The sequence below is a fragment of the Choristoneura fumiferana genome, chromosome 18 (assembly GCF_025370935.1).
Source record: "Choristoneura fumiferana chromosome 18, NRCan_CFum_1, whole genome shotgun sequence".
Taxonomy (NCBI): Eukaryota; Metazoa; Arthropoda; class Insecta; order Lepidoptera; family Tortricidae; genus Choristoneura; species Choristoneura fumiferana.
The window spans coordinates 17,081,907-17,104,689 of NC_133489.1; the positions used below are offsets into that span (position 1 = coordinate 17,081,907).

The window sequence follows — 22,783 nt, forward strand, 5'->3', positions numbered from 1 at the left end:
TTGACAGTTGTCCAAATGAGACATAAAAAATAAAGAATTATAAAAAAAAAATATTTTTATGAAGTAGGAATTGAATAAATTGCTATAATGTTGATTTAAGTAACTTTTTTCTACTAAATTGTTACCCTAGAGCCAAGGTCAAAGTAATCTGATACATACATACTACAAAAAAATGTTTTAGACGTAACTACCAACTTAAACAGTCAGCCCACATTGGACAAACAAAAACTGTAATTAGTTATTACAAAAATACTTCTCTTGTGTGTCATTTTTTACCTGACTGACATTTAGTTCGTAAAAAAAATCATTTGGTGATTTGATTCGAGTTAAATTCTGTTTCTTAGGAGTTTATTTATTCCACGAAAATGGCACTCCGAACTACAGCTGTTCGTTTCAGTAAGTAGAATCAGTGTAAAGTAAAAGATCAAAAGTTTTCATGTCGCATTTCTGTATTTGTATTTCCTCGTTATATAACCCTTATTTTGCTTTACAGACAGCATGAAAAAATGGGCCTACAATCTCGCAGGATTTAACAAATACGGTAAGCTGCATAGTTGGAGAATTATCTTAAATAAAACAACCTACCCAAAAATTCTTACAGTAATGTATTTCAAACCCATCTAAATAGTTCTACTTCTTAAGATGCAGACAAAACCTGATTTATAATTGCAATTGCTATTAGTGGCTCAAAAGTTCTGACTGTATAAGAGAAGCCCGTAGCCCTTAGGAGCCATACTAGAAATTGTAACTAGCAACTTCAGCTGTTATTCCAGAAGAAAAATAATTATATTGCTCCGTAATTACTAGGGCCTGGAATTTTGCGTGCAGCTATTGACAGACTGTAGGGTGATTCGAGAGAGCACCGTTTTTTATCGATGTTATCGACAAATCTGTTTTTTTTAATATATGTTTTTATTGTATAAAACCTCAAACTTTCAATGATACATATTTTCTGCAGTCAATGATGAGAAAAGTTCATTTTATCAGAAAGTTTAATCCATTTAAATTGCTTTATTGAAATCACTATAACTACGAATATATTTTATAACTTGATGTTAGGTTGCTTGTTTAGCCTACCCTTTGATATAATAAAATAGAAAATATTATTTTGTATTCCTTCAGTTCTTACCATAGCCAATATAAAGTATTTATAATTTTCCAAGCAAAAACATATTTACAATTATGTATTAAAGTTACAACTTTACAACAGTTGTTGATTTCGTATTCAGTCTATTTTTTTCCAAAAATTTTGTTCCTTAGTAATTACTATAGTTTTATTAACCCTTAATTTGACAAAATTAAAAAAAAGTTCATGATTCAAACCTCGTTGTTACCTTATAGTACAAAAAATTCTACATTTTAAAAAAATAGAAAAAGATGAATGAAGTCATGAATCATGTTCATTGTGGCATACACTGCCAAAATAAGGGTTAAGGATAGTTTGAATTGGCTCGCAGTTGTAATATTGTCACCCAGTTTTATGTCCATTTACTCTACCTTTTTTTACTACCTGCCATCAGTCACAAGACCATAATCAGATCTTTAGGGAAAGGTGGCGATTGTGAGGAGGCAGGCCATCAACCAGCTTTCACATATTCAAAGGAACAATTGCCCTTTTTTTGTCTCTATGTTGCTAGGTTGTAGCAGCACTTTTGTACTATTACTTTACCCTGGATACTAAAAAAATCCAACAGAGTTAAAACAGGTACTTTACCAGTTGTGGCCTGTTAAAACTTAAAAAAAAAAACCTACCAAGTGCGGGTCGGGCTTGCGCACGAAGGGTTCCATACCATTATAACTAACATTAGACATTAGCAAAAAATAAAGTTTGTTGTATGGGAGCCCCCTGAAATATTTATTTTATTTTAATTTATTTATTTATTTTTAAAGCGATTATACAACTAAAGATTCTGTGAATATTTCAAGCGTCTACCTGTTGCCGTTATTATTATCAAGCAAAAAACGGCTAAACAATCACGTTTGTTGTATGGGATCCCCCCCTTAAATATTTATTTTATACTGTTTTTAGTATTTTTTGTTATAGCCGTCACAGTAATACATAATCAGTGAAAAATTCAAGTGTCGAACTATTACGGCTCAAGAGATAGAGCCCTATGACAGACGGACGGACAGACAGACAGACAGACAGCAGTCTCTGTAATAGGGTTCCGTTGGCGTCCTTTGGGTATGGAACCCTAATAACCATAATATTAAGGTTTTGTCTGGTTATGAATGATTGGAATAAATCAAATTCAGAAGCAATAGAAGCAAATCAAATGAGTCCATTTCCATCTGATGTAGCTGTAAACCCTCATGGTTGCAAAACATTTAGGAACAAAACACCATTTACAGCTAACTCTCAGTAAGTAGCTTAGCTACAGATCTAGTAAATAACAATAATAATTATAATAATTCTTTATTTCCATAAAAAGGTACAATTATCTTAGACTAGTATATGTAGTAACGACAAAATCGTAAATAAAGTGGGCCACAGCTGCTGAACTTGGTATAAACCTGTATTTCAGCAGTTGGAGCTCTTCCATGAGGTCATTATTGACCATGATTGATGTGCTGAAATCTAGCAACAACATAATCCCATAACACTTGTCAAAACGATTAGAATACAGAGAGCATAATATAATATACTTAACATAACTAAAACAAGAAATAGCATATCATTATGTGTATGTTGTCCAAAATTATTCTCAGGTACTTGATTGTCAGTACACGTTCTAAAGTTCTACAAGAGCAAGCAATATTATCCATCATATTACATTTATGCACATATATCCTGATTTTCTCCAGGTTGGCCAGCATTTCTAATAGAGGAAGCGATATATTTTGTTTAGTCTGCATTTAACGTCGGTATATTGTTTCTCAGCCAACTAGTTACTACATTAAGGGGCTCTTTCACCATCCATTGATTAGCGTTACCCGACGGTTAAATGTGATGCCGTCTCCGTCTATTCGAACAAAACAAATAGAGACGGCATCACACCTAACCGTCAGTTAACACTAATGAATGGATGGTGAAACAGCCCCTCGAACAAAACAAATAGAGACGGCATCACACCTAACCGCCAGTTAATACTAATCCATGGATGGTGATACAGCCCAGTCTCTAGCCTCTTGAGCGGCCTTAAAATAATGTAAATCCATTTAATTTTTTGGGATATGTTCGTATTTATCTTGCTTTCTCAATTAGGTTCAGTAAACCTCAGTAAGCTACTACATCTGTAAGTATTTTAGGCCGGCCACAGACCTACCAATTAATCATAAATAACACACATGCTGACCAGCTAGAATGTTCTGATCGGTGATGCTGTAGGTAGATTGATTGCCAATCCAGATTGGTAGGTATGCAACAAGTGGTACATTTTGTATTGCATTCTAGCTGTCTGATTTCAATTTTTAGGGCCTAGAATGGAACAGAAAATAATTGTCTAATAATATTCTGTTCTATTGTAGGTCCTACAATACAACAGAATCGGTAGGTCTGAGGCTGGCCAGTAGGCCACTCTTTCTTTAACTTACCTACCTTGTTCAGTGACTAGCTCACCACACCTCATCTACTTTCCTTTTCTTGTGAACTCAAACGAGACCATTGTCCCAGCCTAAATTTAAGAAAGCTTGCTGTATGAATGAACCCTGAGCCAGCATTACAGCAGTGTTTTCTACAGGTCTGATGCGCGACGACTGTCTGTACGAGACCCAAGACGTACAGGAGGCGCTGCGCCGGCTGCCCGCGCACGTCGTCGACGAAAGGACCTTCCGCATGGTGCGCGCCATGCAACTCTCGCTCCAGAAGAGTATACTGCCCAAGGAGGAGTGGACCAAGTACGAAGATGATGTCCTCTACCTCACACCGATCGTCAAACAAGTAGAGAAGGAACGGAAGGAGCGAGAGGCTTGGGAAGCTAATTATTAAAGCCATGTACCATGTTGATTGTTTTGTGATTATTATTTAACTAAATTAAATTAGGTAATTATTAAGAGTTTTATTTCAATGACCAAGCGATGTGCATAAAATCATTTTATTAAATAATGATAAAAGTATGGCGAAATATTGCGCTTATTTTATGACAATTTTGTATTGGGGCAATTGTGTCGATTTAAAACAAATGTGGTCCCTTTTAAAATTAATCTTATAATTGATTTAACTAACAGGATAATTTAATTAACAACAACAACAAACACTCGGATACCATATTATTTCAGATAGTAAAGTAATAAGTGCCAAGGCAGTGGACCATTTCAAAATATAAAGTTTGGAACCACCAAAAACAAAAATATTTTCCTGCTAATTTGTTGAGACTGAATAGATAAAACTTCCCTCACAGAAACCATCCAGACATAAAAAAGTTATACCAAATGTTCCCTGTTATACCTACTTGCATATATTTTGCAAAAATGTCATCAGGAATGTCGTGGTTATTTAGCTTACTGAGAATACTATAATTTTGGTTTGACCAATGAAAATCTTGAAATTGTATAACATTGCCCTGTCTTTTCCTCCATCATAAAAAATCAAGACTACTATGTACAAGCGAAATTTGGGTGGCTCACACTTCTTTTTTATGCCGTTGTTGCTGAAGGGTTTGAATTAATATTCATTTGAATTGATTTGATTTTTCTTTGATTTGATTTGAATAAATATTCATTCATTCAAGGGTTACAAATTCTGCCACAAATAATTTAGCTATGAAAACATAGTTTTTGATGTACGAGGCAGTAAGCACGATTCGCATACAGGTTATTGAACAGCCTGTGTGCATGTTACATTGAAGTTGTTATGGCTTGTGTCCCAGGCTTATCATGCTTAACATGGCTTATCTAATTATCAAATCGTGGTTGACGAGTTTCGCTTTTAGTAGATTTTGTTCTTATACAAAGATGGCACTCCTATCGCGCAAGTTCCTAGACCTATGCCTAAGGTGCTTTCCTAGTCCATATAATACAAAAAGTTATGCATTTTGAAACACAAGTCGGTCAAGTAAGTTAGAAAATTGATATGAATTTAGTTACATCCAAACCAGAAAATTTGGTCCATACAACAAATTATGAAACTGAACTAGTTTCAGAGGAAGGCTTATTTTCTCTAAAGAAGTATACACTTAAATGTTACATACCGTAGTTAGATTTACCGGAAGGAATGGATAAATATATAATAAAATGCATTATCTTGCAATAACTATTACTGTTATTAAAAAATAAATAAAGTAAAAAGCTATTCCAAAATTTCCTTACGCAAGTGCAAAATGCTAGATTAATAACAATAAGATGATGATTAATAAAACAGTTATCCCGAAATATTAGTTTAAACATTTATCCCCTGTTTTCCATGATGTACATTTAAAAATAATAGAGATATTAACGACTAGGCAATATTCGATGTAAATACAAAACCATTATAAAAATGTGGAATAATAAAATTGATTAAACTTGTGATATCGCTATAGACTGCATAATATACCAATCACCCAAAAACTTTGTATAATGGCAAAAATATGGCAAAACCATGTATAATAAAAGGAATGGTATCGTTCATTGGCAAATCAACAGGGCTACTACGAAACTCGAAACTCGAAGTTCCGTTGCGTGCGGTCCCTTTGACACTTATACAATTTAATACGAGAGCGAGAGGGACGGTACGACACGAACTTCGAGCTTCGAGTTTCGTAGTAGCCCTGCAGAGATTTAAAAGACAATGACAACAAGCATAATCTCAATTTCTAAGTTGACCCAGCAAACATAGATTTTTTATCCAGTAAGCTCATTTTAGATTGTAAATTATGGCAAGGTATGCAAGATGAGTAAAATAGACTCAATTCATAGCCCTATTTAACCTAGATATAGTACAATAATAACAGTATATCTTAATTTAATAGCTGTACAATAACTAATTAGTTGAATTAAAATTATATATAAATTTATATGTATTTTTTATAGATTGGCAACTAGTATTCCTCAATGACATGGTGGTGATCTTTGGAGAATTTGGATATTGTTCGAGTTTACATTCGTAAATAACGTATATTTAAATAGTTTTTAACAGAACCTTTCAGAGCTCTTCATCACCGATAGCTTCAAATGCGTTGTTCTCGACACAATCTTTTCCAGATTTAAAAGCGACGGAGGCGAACTTCTCAGTCAATTTTTGGACCGAAAATATTTCTCTTGAGCTTCCTGAATTGTAGGAGTCTCCATTCTGTAACGCAAAGATAGTAAAACCAGTAATTATTGCCCACGTCCAGATCAAACACATCCATGCACGCGCGCTTTATGATGTCAGGTCAGTGTACTCGCCAATTTGTGTGCTTGTGTGGGTGTGTGTCGATTAAACAGAACTACATAATTTTACGTAACGTATGCAAATAAGACCACCACTAGTTGTTATACCGCCTCCGGGGAGCGATCGCACGCTGTATAAGTAACGACCGAGTTATCGACCAATGCCGAGGTAAAAGCCGGTAGAAAAAAGCTTTATGTCCACGCGATAAGAGCTAAAAAGGCACGGGTCGGCTCGGCCGACGCGCCGCGTATTTTTGGCTCCTATTGCATAAACATAGACATAAGTCTATTACCGAATCCGTGTCGATAGATGTGGGGAGGTCCTAAAACAGCGTTTCACGTTGCACACCAGAGATGTGCGAGGATGTGTTACGAGGAATATGTTTTTCATTAACCAATAGAAACGCTTCATTTCCCTCCCCTCGCTCCGCTCAGTTGTTTCCTCCAGAGATGTGCTGTGCAAGGGTGTGTAAATGAAGCGTTTCTATTGGTTAATGAAAAACACATCCTCGCACATCTCTGGTGGAAACGCTGCTTTAGCGGTGGTATAGGGTATAGGTACGTTTTAGGTACTAACGGCGGAGCTGAGCGTGTCGCTGGAGGAGGAAGGAGTAACGACGTGGCTGGAGCCGTCGCGGCGCAGGTACGTGAGCGCGGCGCGGCGCGCGCGCACGCCCGGCCCCGCGCCGCCCTTCTGCCGCATTAGCTCGTCCACAATCGACTGGAAACATACGAAATATACTGAACATGTATAGAATGAAGCGTAACATTGCAGAGGCCCGCGATTAAAATTAAATGATTGACATCTTCAGTGCCAACCGCCGATTTGTGATGTGCAATAAAGAATATCCACCAATGAGATGGACGGATGACTTGAAGCTGTATTGCCTAACGTTACTGACGCTCGCGATCGCAATCAAATGACAGATTTCTCATAAAAAACTGTGATTTTGAGTCATTGCGAGCGTCAGAAACGTTAGGCAATACGGCCTCTGGTTAAATCCGTGGGGTCACCGTGCAACTGTGCGGTGGTGGTGGTGGGAGGCCTATGTCCAACAGTGGACGTCCTAGGTACGGCTGAGATGTTGATGATGATGATATTAGTATCGTATTGTACCTATTGTGTGACTCAACGTCTGTAATCAAAAAATTGTTACTCCTATGTCGGTGACACGCATGTGTATCAGCAGAATTCGTACTCCTGCAAGCCCCACTTCCCACTGGGCACGTGCCCAGGGCCTCGCACTGGGATGGGCCCCTCCCCTCCCTAGTCGCTACTCCATTACCAAACGATAACCGATAGCTAAATAGTGCTTTACTATGGTCATAGGGGTCCCATTATCCTAATGTGCTCAGGGCCTCTAATACGTGAAAGACGGCCCCACTGCTATGCCAGGGACATTCGGGGGTTTACTAATTTTTCGGCGAATGACGTTTGGCAACCTGTTTCATATCGCAACTTTTCATCTCCCAACTGTTTAATATTGCTGAAACTAAAAATATTTCAGGATTTTTATAAAACTAACCTAACCTAAAGCGTTCTACACGATGGCCCTGAAATAAATCCTGAAATATTTAGAGTTTTAAGTTTGCGAAATGAAACGGGTTGCTAAAAGTTACGTTGCGAAAAGGCAGTACCCGTCATTTGGGACTATAGCGGGACGTTGCTAGAGCCGAATGTGTTACAAGGTATAGTCGGGTCAAAAATGGCGAAACCACCTTTGGCGAGAATAACTATAGTCTTCCTTTTCTGGAATATCTGTCCTATCTATGATGTAATTTTACCAAACATTAAGAAAAACACAGAGATGATACGAATTTCTTGTAATTTGGATTAATTATATACTTACTAGAATATGTTTATTTAATTATTATTTTTTATTTAATCCAACAACCCTTCTATACAGTTGCCAGAGTCTTAAACTATCTCCATCCATAACAAGTTTCATCTAAATTGGTGCAGAGGTTTACGCGTGAAAAGGTGACATGACAGCCAGACAGACTGACAGTGACTTACGCATTTAAGTATAATATTAGGGTGGATTTATCTAAGTTCAGTTTTTTTATTTTTATTACAAAAAATTACAAAATTAAAATAGCCAACAGCAGCGTGGCGCCATAACAACTTGATTTCCACCGAGTTGCCCAATATTTTTCTTACCTAACTTTTGTGAAAACAATTGTTTCGCAAAGCTTGTTGTTACTAACTGCAGGATGTTGCATCCAAGGATATGCCAAACTAATGCTTCCCTCACTTTTCGAGTCCTCTAACGTTTCGTCCACGCTACTTCAAAAAAAAAACAAGCGACCACAGCGACTATAAAAAAATATGACGTTTTTCTGTCGCTTCTCGCACTAATTGCTTCGTTATTCGCATACCTACCGTGCTTTAGCAACATGGATGTGAAACCGCAGTCTTCCTTTAAGTCCAGTTTAGACTGGCAATAAAAATCTTGTAAATTGCATTACATTGAGAGATAATAAAGCAAACGAGTTTGAAGAGATCAGTCGAACGCCGCTTTGTAACGTAACTTGTTAAATGTTTCTTGCAGGTCTAGGGCTTTACATTGCATTCGCAAATTCGTGACCTTTTTAGGGTTCCGGAGCCAAAATGGCAAAAACGGAACCCTTATAGTTTCGCCATGTCTGTCTGTCTGTCTGTCTGTCTGTCTGTCCGTCCGCGGCTTTGCTCAGGGACTATCAATGCTAGAAAGCTGTAATTTTGCACATATATATGTAAACTATGCTGACAAAATAGTACAATAAAAAACTAAAAAAAATTTTTTAGGGTACCTCCCTTAGACGTAAAGCGGGGGTGTTTTTTTTTTCATCCAACCCTATAGTGTGGGGTATCGTTGGATAGGTCTTTTAAAACCATTAGGGGTTTGCAAAGACGATTTTTCGATTCCACGATTTTTTTGCGAAATATTCAACTTTAAAGTGCAAATTTTCATTACAATTGAGCGTCCCCCCCACTCGCCTCTAAAATCTAAACCGGTGGGTGGAAAAATTTGAAAAATTCAGGATGGTAGTAAGTATATCAAACTTTCAAGGAAAACTAAAACGGTTAAGTTTGCTTGAGAATTATTAGTATTTAAGAGTAAATAGCAGCCGAAATCCTTAGAAAAATATTACTTAATTTTTTCGTAATGGCTACGGAACCCTATTTCGGGCGTGTCCGACACGTTCTTGGCCGGTTTTTTATTTTTTTATAGCTGTATAGTCGACGTCATGCATGACAATGATTAATAGGTATACAAAGTCATAAAGTACCTGTAAACAGACGCTTATGAAGGTGGCGTGTTCCGTCCTCAAGGTTATCCATTTCAAGTTGTCTTTGCTAATGAGATATTCAAAGGACAACTCGTAGTTTTTGTTAGAATCTTCTAGCTGCGATCTGTGACCGTTTGATATTGATTGGTCGACCTGTAATATGGAAATGCATTTTTTTTTAAAGTATACAGTTAAGGAAATTTTATACACGAGCCATAAGTTGCATAATAACAATGCACTTGACTCTGAGGCCGCATTGTCTAACGCGCAGGCGTTGGCAATCGCATTCACATCTACTCTCGTCCTAAAATTCAAATTCAAATTAATTTATTTCCCTTGATTTCAGGTACAAAAATATGACATAAATAACATTGAGTTTCACTAAAATCTACCAAATATAACTTGATATAAGGCATGCGAAATTTAACTAAATAAAAACTTAAATCGAACCAATACCGTTTTTAGCAAATAACTGGTGAAAGCGATTGTGATTGCGTGTTTTATAATTATGATATAGCAAATGATAAAGTAGGTAATATAACTTGTAAGGAACACTGATTACAAGATAAAAAATGTTAATTAAACAAAAACTAGAACAATATTTTACAGAGCTTAGTTTTCGCTATCTGCACGCGTGGATCTCTCCAAGACAGTCACTTGTTTTTTTTTTCAGCAGTTCTCAGGAGTAGGGTATGGAAGGATATTTTGTACCTACAATACGACCACACATGCGATGGTAGCTTGGATGGCCCAGATGGAATATTTCACTTGTCAGTACTTTCAATTTCACCTGCTGTCTATTTCATGCCAAAACATACCATACCAATCACTGCTGTATCGTCATCCCAGCCTATTTACGTCCCACTGCTGAGCACGGGCCTCCTCTCAGAATGAGAGAGCTTGGGCTGTAGTTCCCACGCGGGCTCAGTGCGGATTGGGAACTTCACGCATACCATTGAATTACTTCAAAGGTGTGTGCAGGTTTCCTCACGATGTTTTCCTTCACCGTAAAGCTCGTATTAAGATTAGTTTTTGGAGTCTTTTTGTATTTTTTATTTCAACTCCAAATTATGTTACTTTTAAAATTTGGAGTTGAAATATAAAATACAAAAAAAACAAAAACCAATCTTAATTTGATTGCTTAATAGCGACATCTCTTGTCCGGGTGAGCGGTTACTTTTGAAGGAGTGTTTAAGTTTCTCGATGAGGGCTAAAACATAGATGTCGCTAGTGTCGCTGCTTAAGTGACTAATTTAGAAACAACAAACAAGCTGAGATATGTGGTGCATAGGAGAAATTTGTGTCTGTACTCCTGTCCAGTGGTGGTGTAGGGGTACAGCACGCAGCACGGAATGCTGAGGACCTGGGTTCGATTTCCGGCGCTGGTCTCTTTTTCTGGTTTTTCTGTGCATCCATGTTTCAGTTTGTATTTTCGGTAAAGCTCGTAGTAGATTTCAAATGTAATTTCGCATATGAGTGAGTGGAGGCCCTTTTTGGTGTCCTGTCGTGTCACTATCACCAAGTAACTTAGTTTAAGTGCTAGTTTTAGTCTTATTACTGTACGGTGGTCTTTATTGTACACCAGAAATTAGTAAGCGGCACAGAAAACAGGTACACATAGAGAAAATTACAAGGTAAGCAATAGGCGACCTTATCGCTTAAGTGGTACTTATGGAACCAAAATAAATCTCTCTTTCTTGCTTTCTTTCTTTCCATGCTTTTGTCAAGGAAATCATAGTGAAATTGATTATTACAAGATTTCACCCTGGAACATGAATCAGTTTGTTCGACTGTAGGTACAGTCAAGTGCAAAGATATAGACACAGCCAAAGTAACAAAAATATGTATACACGACTTTATGTACTTAACATTAAGGATGTGTATACATGTTTTTGAAACTTTGGCCGTTTTTGATCTTTTGTTTACCCATGAGCTTCCATAATGAATCCAAATCACCCAATCTAGTCCAGAAACTATAAAAAATACTGTCTCTGATTATTTCCCAACATTGATAATCACTGAAGGCATTAACAGACAAATGCATTCTGTGTTTATCGGCATGATTCACATGATTACCGTCACCGTCATATCACAAGATGAGACCATTGAGCACGTAAATGACAATATCGGGTTTCGATTCTGTTACATAGAATCAATATGATGTGCGTCACGCATAATTCGCATTACTTACAATTCTGAAAACTAGAGTTTTTCGTCAAATAATTCAATGACCAAATAAGTGTACGACATTTAATCCCTGCTACATGTTTTATTAAGATACAAGACTAGATTTAGGTTTATGAGGCAAGCTTGTGCTAGGGCGTCGCCAGCCGATGGCCCCGGGGGGGAAGTTGACATGAATTGTAGGTATTTATTGGAATTGGTGAATTCCTTCGAGTTTCGGTTTCGACGTACAGGAATGATCGATCAAGCAAGTCAAGTCAAAGACTTACAGCCTTATTCATAAAAAATCCTTAATTGAGGTTTGATTGGTCTGTTACTTAGCAGACTGATTAAGCTTGTTAGACGGTTGTCAAGAAGTATGATTCATAAACGCTTGCTAGCAGTCTGCTAGTTGTTGAGCTGCTGATAGACGGATTAGACGCGTTATGTTGGCCACCTTGACAAATCAAAGACAAAAAATGGCCTAATCGATAATTAAAAAAAATAAATTGACAGCAGTGACAGCAAATTACCAGGAAAAAAAATAAAAAGCGAGATGTTTGTTTTCCCGCCATTTCCGATCCGCATGTTTATGTTGTGCAAAAAGCCATAATTATGTTAATCATCCTTATTTTTTTTTTCATATTATTGTTAATTTATTGTTGCTAATTTAGAGGATTTTTAAATACAAATTCCTGAAAATAAATTTTCCTGTTTTTTTTAATCTGCGTAGCCCTGCCTTCACTATAAATATCTTCGGTACCTATGGTTTTTTGCTCTAGTCAAAGTCAGCTGTTCAAACTTGTGGCGGCCATTTTGTGACTTAGCAGAGAGATAAAGGAGGGTCTACGGTCCTCTAACTTTAACAGAGCCTTGATCGACTGATTAGCGCTAACAGACGTTTATGAATCATGTTTTTTAGCATCGGGCCTTCAAAGCCTTCAGGAGGCTCTAACTTTTTATGAATAAGGCTGTTAGGACTGGTTTGGTTGCTCTACATTTTGCAACTTTTTTAGAATCTCTAGGGGGAGGGCAGCTGCCCCTCCCTGCTCCCCCCTGCCGACGCCCATGAGCTTGTGTATTAAACATATATGTATATATGAATCCTGAATTTCTCATGACATTCAGTCCAATTGTCTGCTAATACAGGGGTTTAGGCTGTGCACCCAGTGGAAGAGGGGCTGCCCTGCTTGCAATGTGACTTTACACCTCCTAACGCATAACGCCTTTGGATTTAACATCATATAATTACATCAAGTTTCGCTTGGAAAGAAGTTTGACAGGAATAAGAAACAGGACAGCGTATTAAGGAGAAGACCAGAGTTGTCGCGGATTGCAATGGAGGGAAGTTGACATGAATAGGTATTTATTGGAAATGGTGGATGCAATGTTCCTAACGCATAACGCCTTTGGATTTAACATCATATAATTACATCAAGTAGGTAGCAGAGTTTTTGGCAAAGTGATAGTCGGCTTTCCCAACTAGTCGGTACATCTCTGGGCTAGTGTTTAGGTAATTAAGTACTACTGTTTAGCCGCGGCTTCGAATGCGGAAACCATTAGATCCAGCAGTTGAATTGAAATTCAATTAGTTCTGTTTTTTTTTTCTTATTAAGTACATACCCCATGCAGCGTAGTGATCCTCCAACACCGCATCCTGGTGACCTTGTACCGCTGCTCGCGGCCGGGGCTTCCCACAGCGGCCAGCAGCAGCTCGCGGCCGGCCAGCGCCACGGTGACGCGGCCGGCGCCTGCGTCGCCGCCCGGCACGGCGCTCGCGTCCGTCACGGCCTCGCCCGCCGGGATCCGGCCGTAGTGCCTTAGGGTTCGCGCCAGCTCTAAGTACTAAAACAAGATGTTGTATTTAGATTCTAAGATTTTGTAAAAATTCTTATGGGAAATCCCAAAAATTACATCGTGAATTTCACTAATATTTCACGCATGGACATACTCATAAACTTTCGCATTTATAATATCACTAGCTGTTGCCCGTGACTTTGTAAATTAAATATTTTGCATACAAATCACTAAATCGACAAATGGCCTTAGCCAACTTTTAATGTTTTTAAAGGACTTATGTAACGATACGTCACACTATGGGTTTAGACGAGGAAAAAAACATTCCTACTTTACATGTCCTAAAAATTGTTTTTTTTTTTATACCACTATGTTGGTGTTTTAACATTATATTTAATTATTTTTTATAGCTTATAAATGTAGTTTTTCAAATTACATCATTCTAACACTAGCATTCAGTGAAGGTTTTAAGAAACTAGGAAAAATAATTGCAATAATTGGGAAGCTTGCAGTTAGTCTAAATATCACTAATTGGATACATTCTTTAATTGGAGTAGGTACTTCTTGCTTTCAAGAATAGATGTTATCACAAAAATAATAAGAAGACCAGTAAACAGAGTTATAGACTGTTTATTTTTCTTAATGAGATAACAATGTTTTGCACTTCAATTGAAAGCTATTGTTTCTGTTTATGGAAAGTATATTATCATATCCCAGTATCACTAGCAAGACAAAAACTTTATTTATTTGGATGTAGTGTACTTGTTTGAGACATTAATGGACAATAAACTCTGGATATTATTGAAATTGGTAGTAACTGTTTGTTTTTAAATAAAATACATGATTATGCCAGTTTGCTAGCATGAATGCCACATTTAACTTAACATCAAACATATTAGCTGTTGCCTGCACTTCCAACTGCAAATAATTTGTTTATAGCTATCCCTTAGTAACTATCCTAAATCGTCCTCAGGGTCTCAAACTATCTTCATACCAAATTTTATTCCAATTGATTCAGCAGTGTGAAAAGGCAACAGACCGACAAACAAAGTTACTTTTGCATTTATAGTAATCTACACTAATATTAAGAGGTAAAGAGGTAAAGTTTGTGAGTTTGTGTGTTTGTGAGAGTGTAGGGGGTAATCTCTGGATCTACTGATCCAATTTAGATGAAATTCGGTATACAGATAGTTTGAGTCCTGGGGAAGGACATAGGATAGTTTTTATTCTGGAAAATAGCATAGTTCCGGCCGGATAGCGATAAATTAACTGATGATGTTGATGATGATGATGAACTGATTTTCACTAACACCACTGGCGTACTAACTCTGCTTGCTTGCATGCTTTCTGGCATGCTTGCTTGCTTGCTTGCATGTTTGCACTATTTCTTGCAAAATTACATGCTCACTTGCAAGCTTGCTTAGATGGTTGCTTGCATGCTTTCTGGCTTGCACGCTTGCTTGCATGCTTGCCTGTATGCTTGCTTGCATGCTTGAATCCATGCATGCTTGCACTATTTCTTGCAAAATTACATGCTCACTTGCAAGCTTGCTTAGATGGTTGCTTGCATGCTTCCTGGCTTGCATGCTTGCTTGCATGCTTGAATGAATGCTTGCTGGCACTATTTCTTGCAAAATTACATGCTCACTTGCAAGCTTGCTTAGATGGTTACTTGCATGCTTGCTTGCTTGCATACTTGCTTGCATGCTTGCTTCCATGCTCACTTGCATGCTTGCTTGATTGCTTGCTTCTTTGAAATGTTTATGGTTCAAGCAAGCAAAGCCGCAGGTAAAAGCTAGTAAATAAGTAAAAAAGTGAGTTACACACATGCCAGCCTTTTAAATAGTATCATCAAATTGTGATTAATATAAAAATTATGAAAAAATACCTCTCTCTTTTGTTTCTTTTCTTCATATGACTTCAGAATGTCTTTGATATGTGGCTCCGCTGTCACCCAGCCTAGATCTAGCTCTTCAATTGTTTGCAAGTATAGCAGGTCCAATGATACCCTATCTATCATTAAATCAAGATCATAACACAGGTCCCAATAACTGAAATTTCAAGATGTGTTAATTAGTATCCTTTTAGTAAATTAAAAACAAGTATAAACAAAATGACTTTCTTGAAAACTCAGATTTAAAAAAAATACATGTCGACAGGGATAGTGCAACACCATGTAACCACCATTGAATAATTCTGCATGAGACAACTTTAGCTAATTTTTAATTTTTACACCAGAAATCAATGAGATAAAATAAAATATGAAGTAAAAACCATCTCCTGTAAAACTAAAGATAGTGTAGACATCTGGAATTTACATATTGTAGATAATCAAATTCACACTAGCCCTAAAAAATATCTTCAACACAGAGCCAAATTTAGGACAAAGAAAATTTGCTCTAAGGGCCAGATGAGATGTCCAAGTTTAAATTGGGTTTCATTTGATGTTTTAATTTACACAATTATCTTTAGTCTGCTGTATAAAATATGCTACTTCTTACCATTTCCTCAACACAATTTTATCTTCAGGCCGAACATATTTCTGAGATATGTATGGAGATTCAAATTCTTCTAGTTTTTTCAATGAAGGCTGACCATCCTTAGCACAGCTCCAATTAAACAGATATAAGGAAAAGTATTTAGACAATTCCTTTGGCAAATTTATATAGTTGCAGGCTATATCCAGTATGGTACCAGATGAGTCCGTTGAAGACACTGAGAGGGGTATTCGGTAACCATTCATTAGAGAGATTTCTATGTCCACTTCATGCATCCTTACACTATGAGTTTCTTGTTGGGCCGAAAATAGGAATGTTATCAGGAGCTCTGAACTGGATAGTAACGGATTTTGACCCACTGAAACAAAAACAGTCTCTTCAACTTTGTACAAGATGACCTTTGACTAACTTGTTTTGCTAACTATATTCTAAGAAAACATTCTCATTAAATAGAGTTGTTATCTTTTGAATCATATTGTCCAATATGTACAGTATACATTCAAGGTTAAAAATAAGTCATGAGAAACTAATCCATTAGCATGATTTTCAACAAGAAAATGCTTAGAATACCTATTAGGAAGCTTTGTGATTCTACTCACCCAGTTGAATATATTTTTCCAATAAGACTCTCCTTTCCTCTAGTTGGGAACTAGTTAAAAAAAACTTTTTGGGCGGGAATTGTGGCAATTTAAAGTAGGGGTTTTGTGCTTGCAACTGTTCGTGAAGGCAAAGAAGCTGCTTATATCGTGTTGTGCAGTGGAAAAATCCATCTATGTATATGTTGTAGCCCTAAAATAGAACATAATTATAACATTAATTTGATACATTATTGCTTCTTTGATGATATCTCCAACCATGCACTAAAATAACATACCATAAAAAGCAATGTTTGTCGAATAAACTGGTAGAAAAATAAACAGATGTATACTTTATCCAGTATACATAAAACAGCCTTACCGTGTATGAAACCCCACTATCATCTTGGAACTGTTGCAGATCAGGAATAGAAAAATGCATCGTTGCAATTATACCTATTACATGACATAACTAATATGTAAGTCACAGGCACCACCGATATTCTTTTTATTTGATTCTATAATAAAAACAAACAACACAAATTCGCCCACTTTCGTTTGCCTCTGTCGTCACACCATAGATAAGATATTTCAAATATTTATTAAAAACGAAACAGATGTTGATATTTGATAGGAATGGCTATGAGTTACACGGCTGTTGTAGCTGGTAGCTCAAATAGTTTCGACATTTCAACTGTCAAATTTGACAGTATTGCTTGACTGACACTGACATTCACAACAATTTTATTGTCGGCGGTTCAGGAATTATTTTTAGTCAAATCATCACTGGGTTGGGTATTTTAAAATAAATGTTTTGTTTCTTCACATTTTAATATTTTCTAATAGCTGTGTTCTATGTTATATTGTCAACGAATAATAATTGTTGTAGAATATTTGCGCTGTGGCCGTAAACTTAACGAATAACAGCACCCTACTTGTTTAGAAAAGTTTGCAAAATAATAATGTCAACGACCGTACCAGTCGTTACCATTCAATGCGATTGGAACGAAGTCGTAAGGTTAGTATAAAACTTTACATTCGCTGTTTAAGTAATAGAACATCTAATTCATAATTTTTGTTACAGACTGCCTAAAAGCGAGGCATGGATATCTTCAAAAAAATTACATGAAAACAGTGTTCACGATAAAATTAAAACATCTAATAATGACGGAAAAATAAAAATCGAATTTACTGGGAATTATCAGTACGTTTCTCATGGAAATCTGAACCTTGTTGTGAAACATATAAGCTCTGGATTAAAAGTAGCTTTTGTTGCGCCTACTAAAGCTTACAAAGTGCATGATAAAGGTGTTTTATCTGTGTCTGCTTCTGGATCTGAAAACGCATTGGCTATATCTTCTTGTGAAGGAGATAAACTTTTAGTATGGGATAGTAGAACTGGTAAGTTGTAAGAGTTCTACATAAAGTAAAATGTTTCCTCTGTTTTAAACTCCTAATTTAATTTTACAAAGAGTTGTTTATGTTTTCCAGGTGAAGTTATCCTTGACCTAAAAGGTCATGGTGGTACTGTCTACAAGAGCAAGTTTTTTAATTCTGGAGTTGTAGTTATATCAGCAGGTGCAGATGGGTCATGCAGAATATGGTCAGCAGAAAATGGTGCCAACCCTGTCATTTTGAAAGGCCATCAAATGGCTATTTGTGATATTAGCATCATTGATGTAGGAAGAAATATTATTTCTGTTAGTAGGTAAGATTATTATTATTATTTTTTTATTTATTCTCATTAACCTGTCACTGGTAGACTACTGGTAGTCTCTAGGACATTTCCCGCACAAAAAAGTTAGGGACTAATGTAGTCTTGGACGGGTGACGGATTAACTGTATTGATTTAGTCCATGAAAGTAGGGCTGCCATCCGTCCGGGTTTCGCCAGATTTGGCATCCGGGGAGCGTCCGGGCGGGATTTCATTTGTAGTCCGGGTTTAAAAATATTTTGAATTTTTAGACCAATGTAATTAGAATTTTTCATAGAATTAATTTCCAGCAAGCTCTTAATCGTTTTTTAAGGATTTTATTTGATTGGCCTATATTTTATTATACCTACTGACCAAGTTTAATAAAAACCTAAACCTGTTGACATGTCCGGGTTTTGGGCTCCAAAATCCGGGGTTTTCACGCGTCTTGTCCTGTAAGCCAAATTTTAGAGATGGCAGCCCTACATGAAAGTATAAGGTGTGATTTTTTTTATTTTAGTTGACCCAGCCTAGGTGTTGCAAGTGTAATTTCATTTAAAAATAATTAAATGTTTCCTTTAATAAGTTTTCCTATATTCAGCATTTACACTACTTTCCTAAGTCTAAATTCTGAATTTAGAATACTTTCGCTCCAAGTTTCATTAAAAAAATTCACCCTACACACATATTTGATTTTTGATTTTATAGCTATGAGGTACCATCAGCCAAATAAGTGGTCTATCAATTTTGAATCAAGTTCCTATCAAATGAATATGTTGCTAAAGTCGAACTTTCAAGTTGATAAATGCGTTTTTTGGCATTATTGTTTTATGACATGCAAACAATTATCAACTTTAGGGTGGTAGACCACATATTTGGCTGATGGTACTTCAAAAAAGAACAATGTTTAAATAGCTGAAAAGAGCCCCTAATGGATTTATTATCTGTTGTTTTACAGGGATGGATCAGCTAAACTTTGGGATGTTGGTCAAGCTCAATGTTTGGACAACATTATAGAGGGTCATGGTCAAATAAATTGTTGCAGCCTTGCAACAACACCTGATGAAAGCACTGTTGAGAATGAAAGAGAGGTAAAATGTTTTTCATTTGAATAAATCACCTTTCTATACTTCATTTTTATGGCACATATGTGGATGTTTGTTTATCAACATAAGAAAATGGAAACATTAGCCCCATTGACATAAATTTAATTGGATATTAGAAGAAAGTACCCATCAAGGTGGTCCAATTTAAATTTCAACACAATAAGATGGAAAGTCTAGCTGTGGACAAAGCACGATGGTGCTTTCTGGAGGAGGCCTATGTCCAGCAGTAGACTGCTATGGGTGCATGTTAAGATTTTTTTTTATTTTTTTTTATTCGACTGGATGGCAAACGAGCAAGTGGGTCTCCTGATGGTAAGAGATCACCACTGCTCATAAACATCTGAAACACCAGGGGTATTGCAGATGGAAATCGGGTATCCTATTTTGTTTCAAAGAGTACTTTAAAATGTTATTTTGTAATAAAAGGCATCAAAAAATGTTTCACTCAATCATAAAATATGTCATTAAAGTTGCACTCTGCACTGTCAGTAAAGTAGCGCAGGAGTGTACAGTAGATTGACTAGTATAGCTTTTCACAAGCAATGTGAAGTAAACTTTGTTTTTGAAACCCTAAAAATGACCAGGTCAAGCAGAATCAATCAAATCAAAATTGTAGCAACCAACATTTTCATGATCATCCAATCTGCAGATGTGGTCAAATAGGTTTTGATAGTTTGATTACAAATAAGTATTGATTGAAACTTTACATATTTTATCTTACATAATAAAGAATAGGGAAGTGTTCATAGCAACAGTTCAAAAACTTTAAGAAATTGAGGAAAATAATCTATTTGGATTGATCAAAGCCAAACATTTTTAAAGTTTTATTTTTCTTACTTTCAGGTAGGCACAAACAACAAACTGTTACTGGTTGGCTGTGAAAGCGGACTTGTGGTCTGTGCCCATGTTGCTAGAAGAGAGGAACTATTTCAAAAGCAGCTAGACTCTGCTTGTAATGCTTGTATTGTACTTGATCAGAACCTCATCATTGGGTGTCACAATGGCAAGGTAAACAGGACTGGTTTTTAAAAGAGAAATAATTGGTTTTAATTATGTTTATGGAACCATCATGGTGTGGGGTCTTAGATGCTTAGAACGTTTTCGACATAATTCATAATAATTCATTTATTGCATTTCATGTTGTACATAAGGTCTTACATTAATTAACAATTCCAAGAACATGAACCCTACTTAGGGCACATCAATCTTATAAACATGACATCTTGTTTCTGTAGACAACGTTTTCGTGACGCCATCCGACGCTTTATAAGGGCGGCTATGTGGCGGCACCGCTAGGAGGTGGAAACGCTAGCTTTATTAAATAAATAATTAAAAAACACTTTTTTCCCGAAATGTTCATGGGCTCTGAAGAGTGAAGTAAACAAATGAAATTATAGAATTCAAATATAAAAGATTTTATCTACTCTCATATCGTAAAATTCGAATTATAAAATTCAAAACGAGTTTATACTTACATACTTTTTAAACACAATACCGAAATATTAAAAAAACACATTATAACACTTTTCTTCTAACGAAATAATGTTATAATACAATTTTTCCACCATTACGATACAGGGCAAATCAAAAAAGTTTATATCACCAAGTTTTGATTCCAATTTTCACTTGTCTGTGGCAGCGCCCGCATTAGCGCACGCGCGCACATGCGCAGTGATGTACTGGGTTTTAGCGCCATTCCATTCATACGTGTCGTTTTGTTGTACGAATTTTCGTGGGAAAATTTTGTTCATGCTTAAAAATGTCTGATATCAGTGAATGCGAGGAAAATTTGACTCCGCCCGATATTTTAGATGCGGCGAAGGAAATGACTCATAATTGATTACCAGCAAAGTGAAGGTCCAAGTTCTGGTTGCAATGCAGGTCATTCTCAATGGTTCTTGAACACATGATAGAGGATTTAATGTATGGATGTAGATAAAATATTGTATGCAACTGTACGTAATACGGTATTTGACTATTTTGTATATGTTTTATAAATTAAAACTATTGTGTAGTTTATTATATTGTGTAGGCATTGTGTGCCTGTTATCGAATAGTTTTTTTTTTTAAGCTACCTTTACAAATAACAAAGTTATAAAGGTTTGAAATTCAAGATTAGACAGAGAAAGACATACTGGCATGTGACGTCACACGCCAGTATCGCCATACTTGCTGCATAGAGAAAAGCGTTTGAGAAAGAGACAGGAATATAGATTTTTCAAAAAATCACTAAACCCAATTTTTTTACAGATTTAAATTTTCTATTCGCTAAACACTATCTGTATAGTTATCTATATTTTCATAATAATATTAAGATATGGCAAAATCAGGAGTTGTCATATACCGTATTAGGCCTTAAAACACTCATGTGACCCTTTTATGAAAGAACTAAAATAATTTCCTTGCTCACCCGCGACCTTACGATAGCTAAGCTTATGCAAAATATGCGTGTTCATGCAGTTCCTCCACCTCCACACTGTAAGAACACACACAAATCACACAAACCCACCCATCACCACCACCACACTACACTGACGCGTTTCGAACTCAAACAGAGCTCATCTTCAGAGTGAAACCTTTTATGAAACTCGGCTACGCATTGCCTTGTTTCATGAAACCACACTCGTGTTACAGTTGCATAAATAGGAAGCGCCAAAGTTCGCATACACTTCGCAAGTCATACCGTAATTTTTGTCCGAATCATCGTTTGTCATAATTTTTTCCCCATTGAAATCTTGTAATTTTCTGATTTTTAAAAATGGTCATCCTATAGAATACTATAGGTTAGGTAAGGTTTGTTTTATAACAATTCTAAACAATTATTGGAATCAGAGAAAAAAGAGTTATGACAAACGATCTTTCTGACAAATATTACATTCGGACTCGATAAGTATGCGAGCCGATATGGACCCGCATAAATAGCTATTATCTGTTGTTAATTCAATAAGTTTTGTTTGGATTCAGTATTTATTTATTACAGATTTTACTTCTTAACATAAATACTGGTGAAATAATTGGAGAATTATACGAGTCAGCAAGTCCAGTGCTTAGCCTGGCAGCATTACCAAATCAAATGTTTGCTGTTGGGAGGCAAGATGGCACCTGCACGGTGATGTCGTTACAAGAAGCCCATAGTACCACAAGAGTTCAACTTACCGGCTCAGACTGTGATGGAATAAGAGACATTGCATTCAATGGAAAATGGATATTTGCAGCCTGCAGAGACTGTAACGTCAGGAAATATGATTTCAATCAAGTGATTGTACACTATAAGTAGAACTAATGAATTTGTATAGTCAGCAGGATATTTTGTTATTTATCTTGTAAGTGAATTATAATATGAGTTTTAAAATAGATATGCCTAAGCAGTTTTTCTTGCAACAAGTG

At 36.4% G+C, this 22,783-nt stretch overlaps 3 protein-coding genes across 4 annotated transcripts; 2 read left to right on the forward strand and 1 right to left on the reverse strand.

Moving 5' to 3' along the window:
* Positions 1-262: 262 nt before the first annotated feature.
* LOC141437560 (cytochrome b-c1 complex subunit 7-like) lies at positions 263-3,989 on the forward strand. The gene is made up of 3 exons (XM_074100990.1): positions 263-396; positions 494-541; positions 3,681-3,989. The coding sequence occupies exons 1-3, from the start codon at positions 366-368 to the stop codon at positions 3,926-3,928; spliced, it is 327 nt and encodes a 108-aa protein (XP_073957091.1). The 5' UTR covers positions 263-365; the 3' UTR covers positions 3,929-3,989.
* Snx17 (sorting nexin 17) lies at positions 3,979-17,170 on the reverse strand. The gene is made up of 8 exons (XM_074100989.1): positions 16,980-17,170; positions 16,622-16,811; positions 16,026-16,380; positions 15,413-15,575; positions 13,351-13,572; positions 9,565-9,717; positions 6,869-7,012; positions 3,979-6,208 (listed from the first exon to the last, which is right to left on the reverse strand). The coding sequence occupies exons 1-8, from the start codon at positions 17,037-17,039 to the stop codon at positions 6,062-6,064; spliced, it is 1,434 nt and encodes a 477-aa protein (XP_073957090.1). The 5' UTR covers positions 17,040-17,170; the 3' UTR covers positions 3,979-6,061.
* Positions 17,171-17,324: 154 nt separating this feature from the next.
* Lis-1 (LisH and WD40 domain-containing Lis-1) lies at positions 17,325-22,752 on the forward strand. 2 transcript variants are annotated; one of them, XM_074101241.1, is made up of 7 exons: positions 17,325-17,387; positions 17,487-17,615; positions 17,682-17,998; positions 18,089-18,305; positions 19,249-19,381; positions 20,240-20,404; positions 22,377-22,752. In XM_074101241.1, exons 2-7 carry the CDS (start codon positions 17,560-17,562, stop codon positions 22,671-22,673), a joined length of 1,185 nt encoding a protein of 394 aa, XP_073957342.1. In that variant the 5' UTR covers positions 17,325-17,387; positions 17,487-17,559; the 3' UTR covers positions 22,674-22,752. The 2 variants fall into 2 exon arrangements, with proteins under 2 accessions (XP_073957342.1, XP_073957343.1); XM_074101242.1 differs by having other exon boundaries at positions 17,373-17,392.
* The last annotated feature ends 31 nt before the right edge of the window (positions 22,753-22,783 follow it).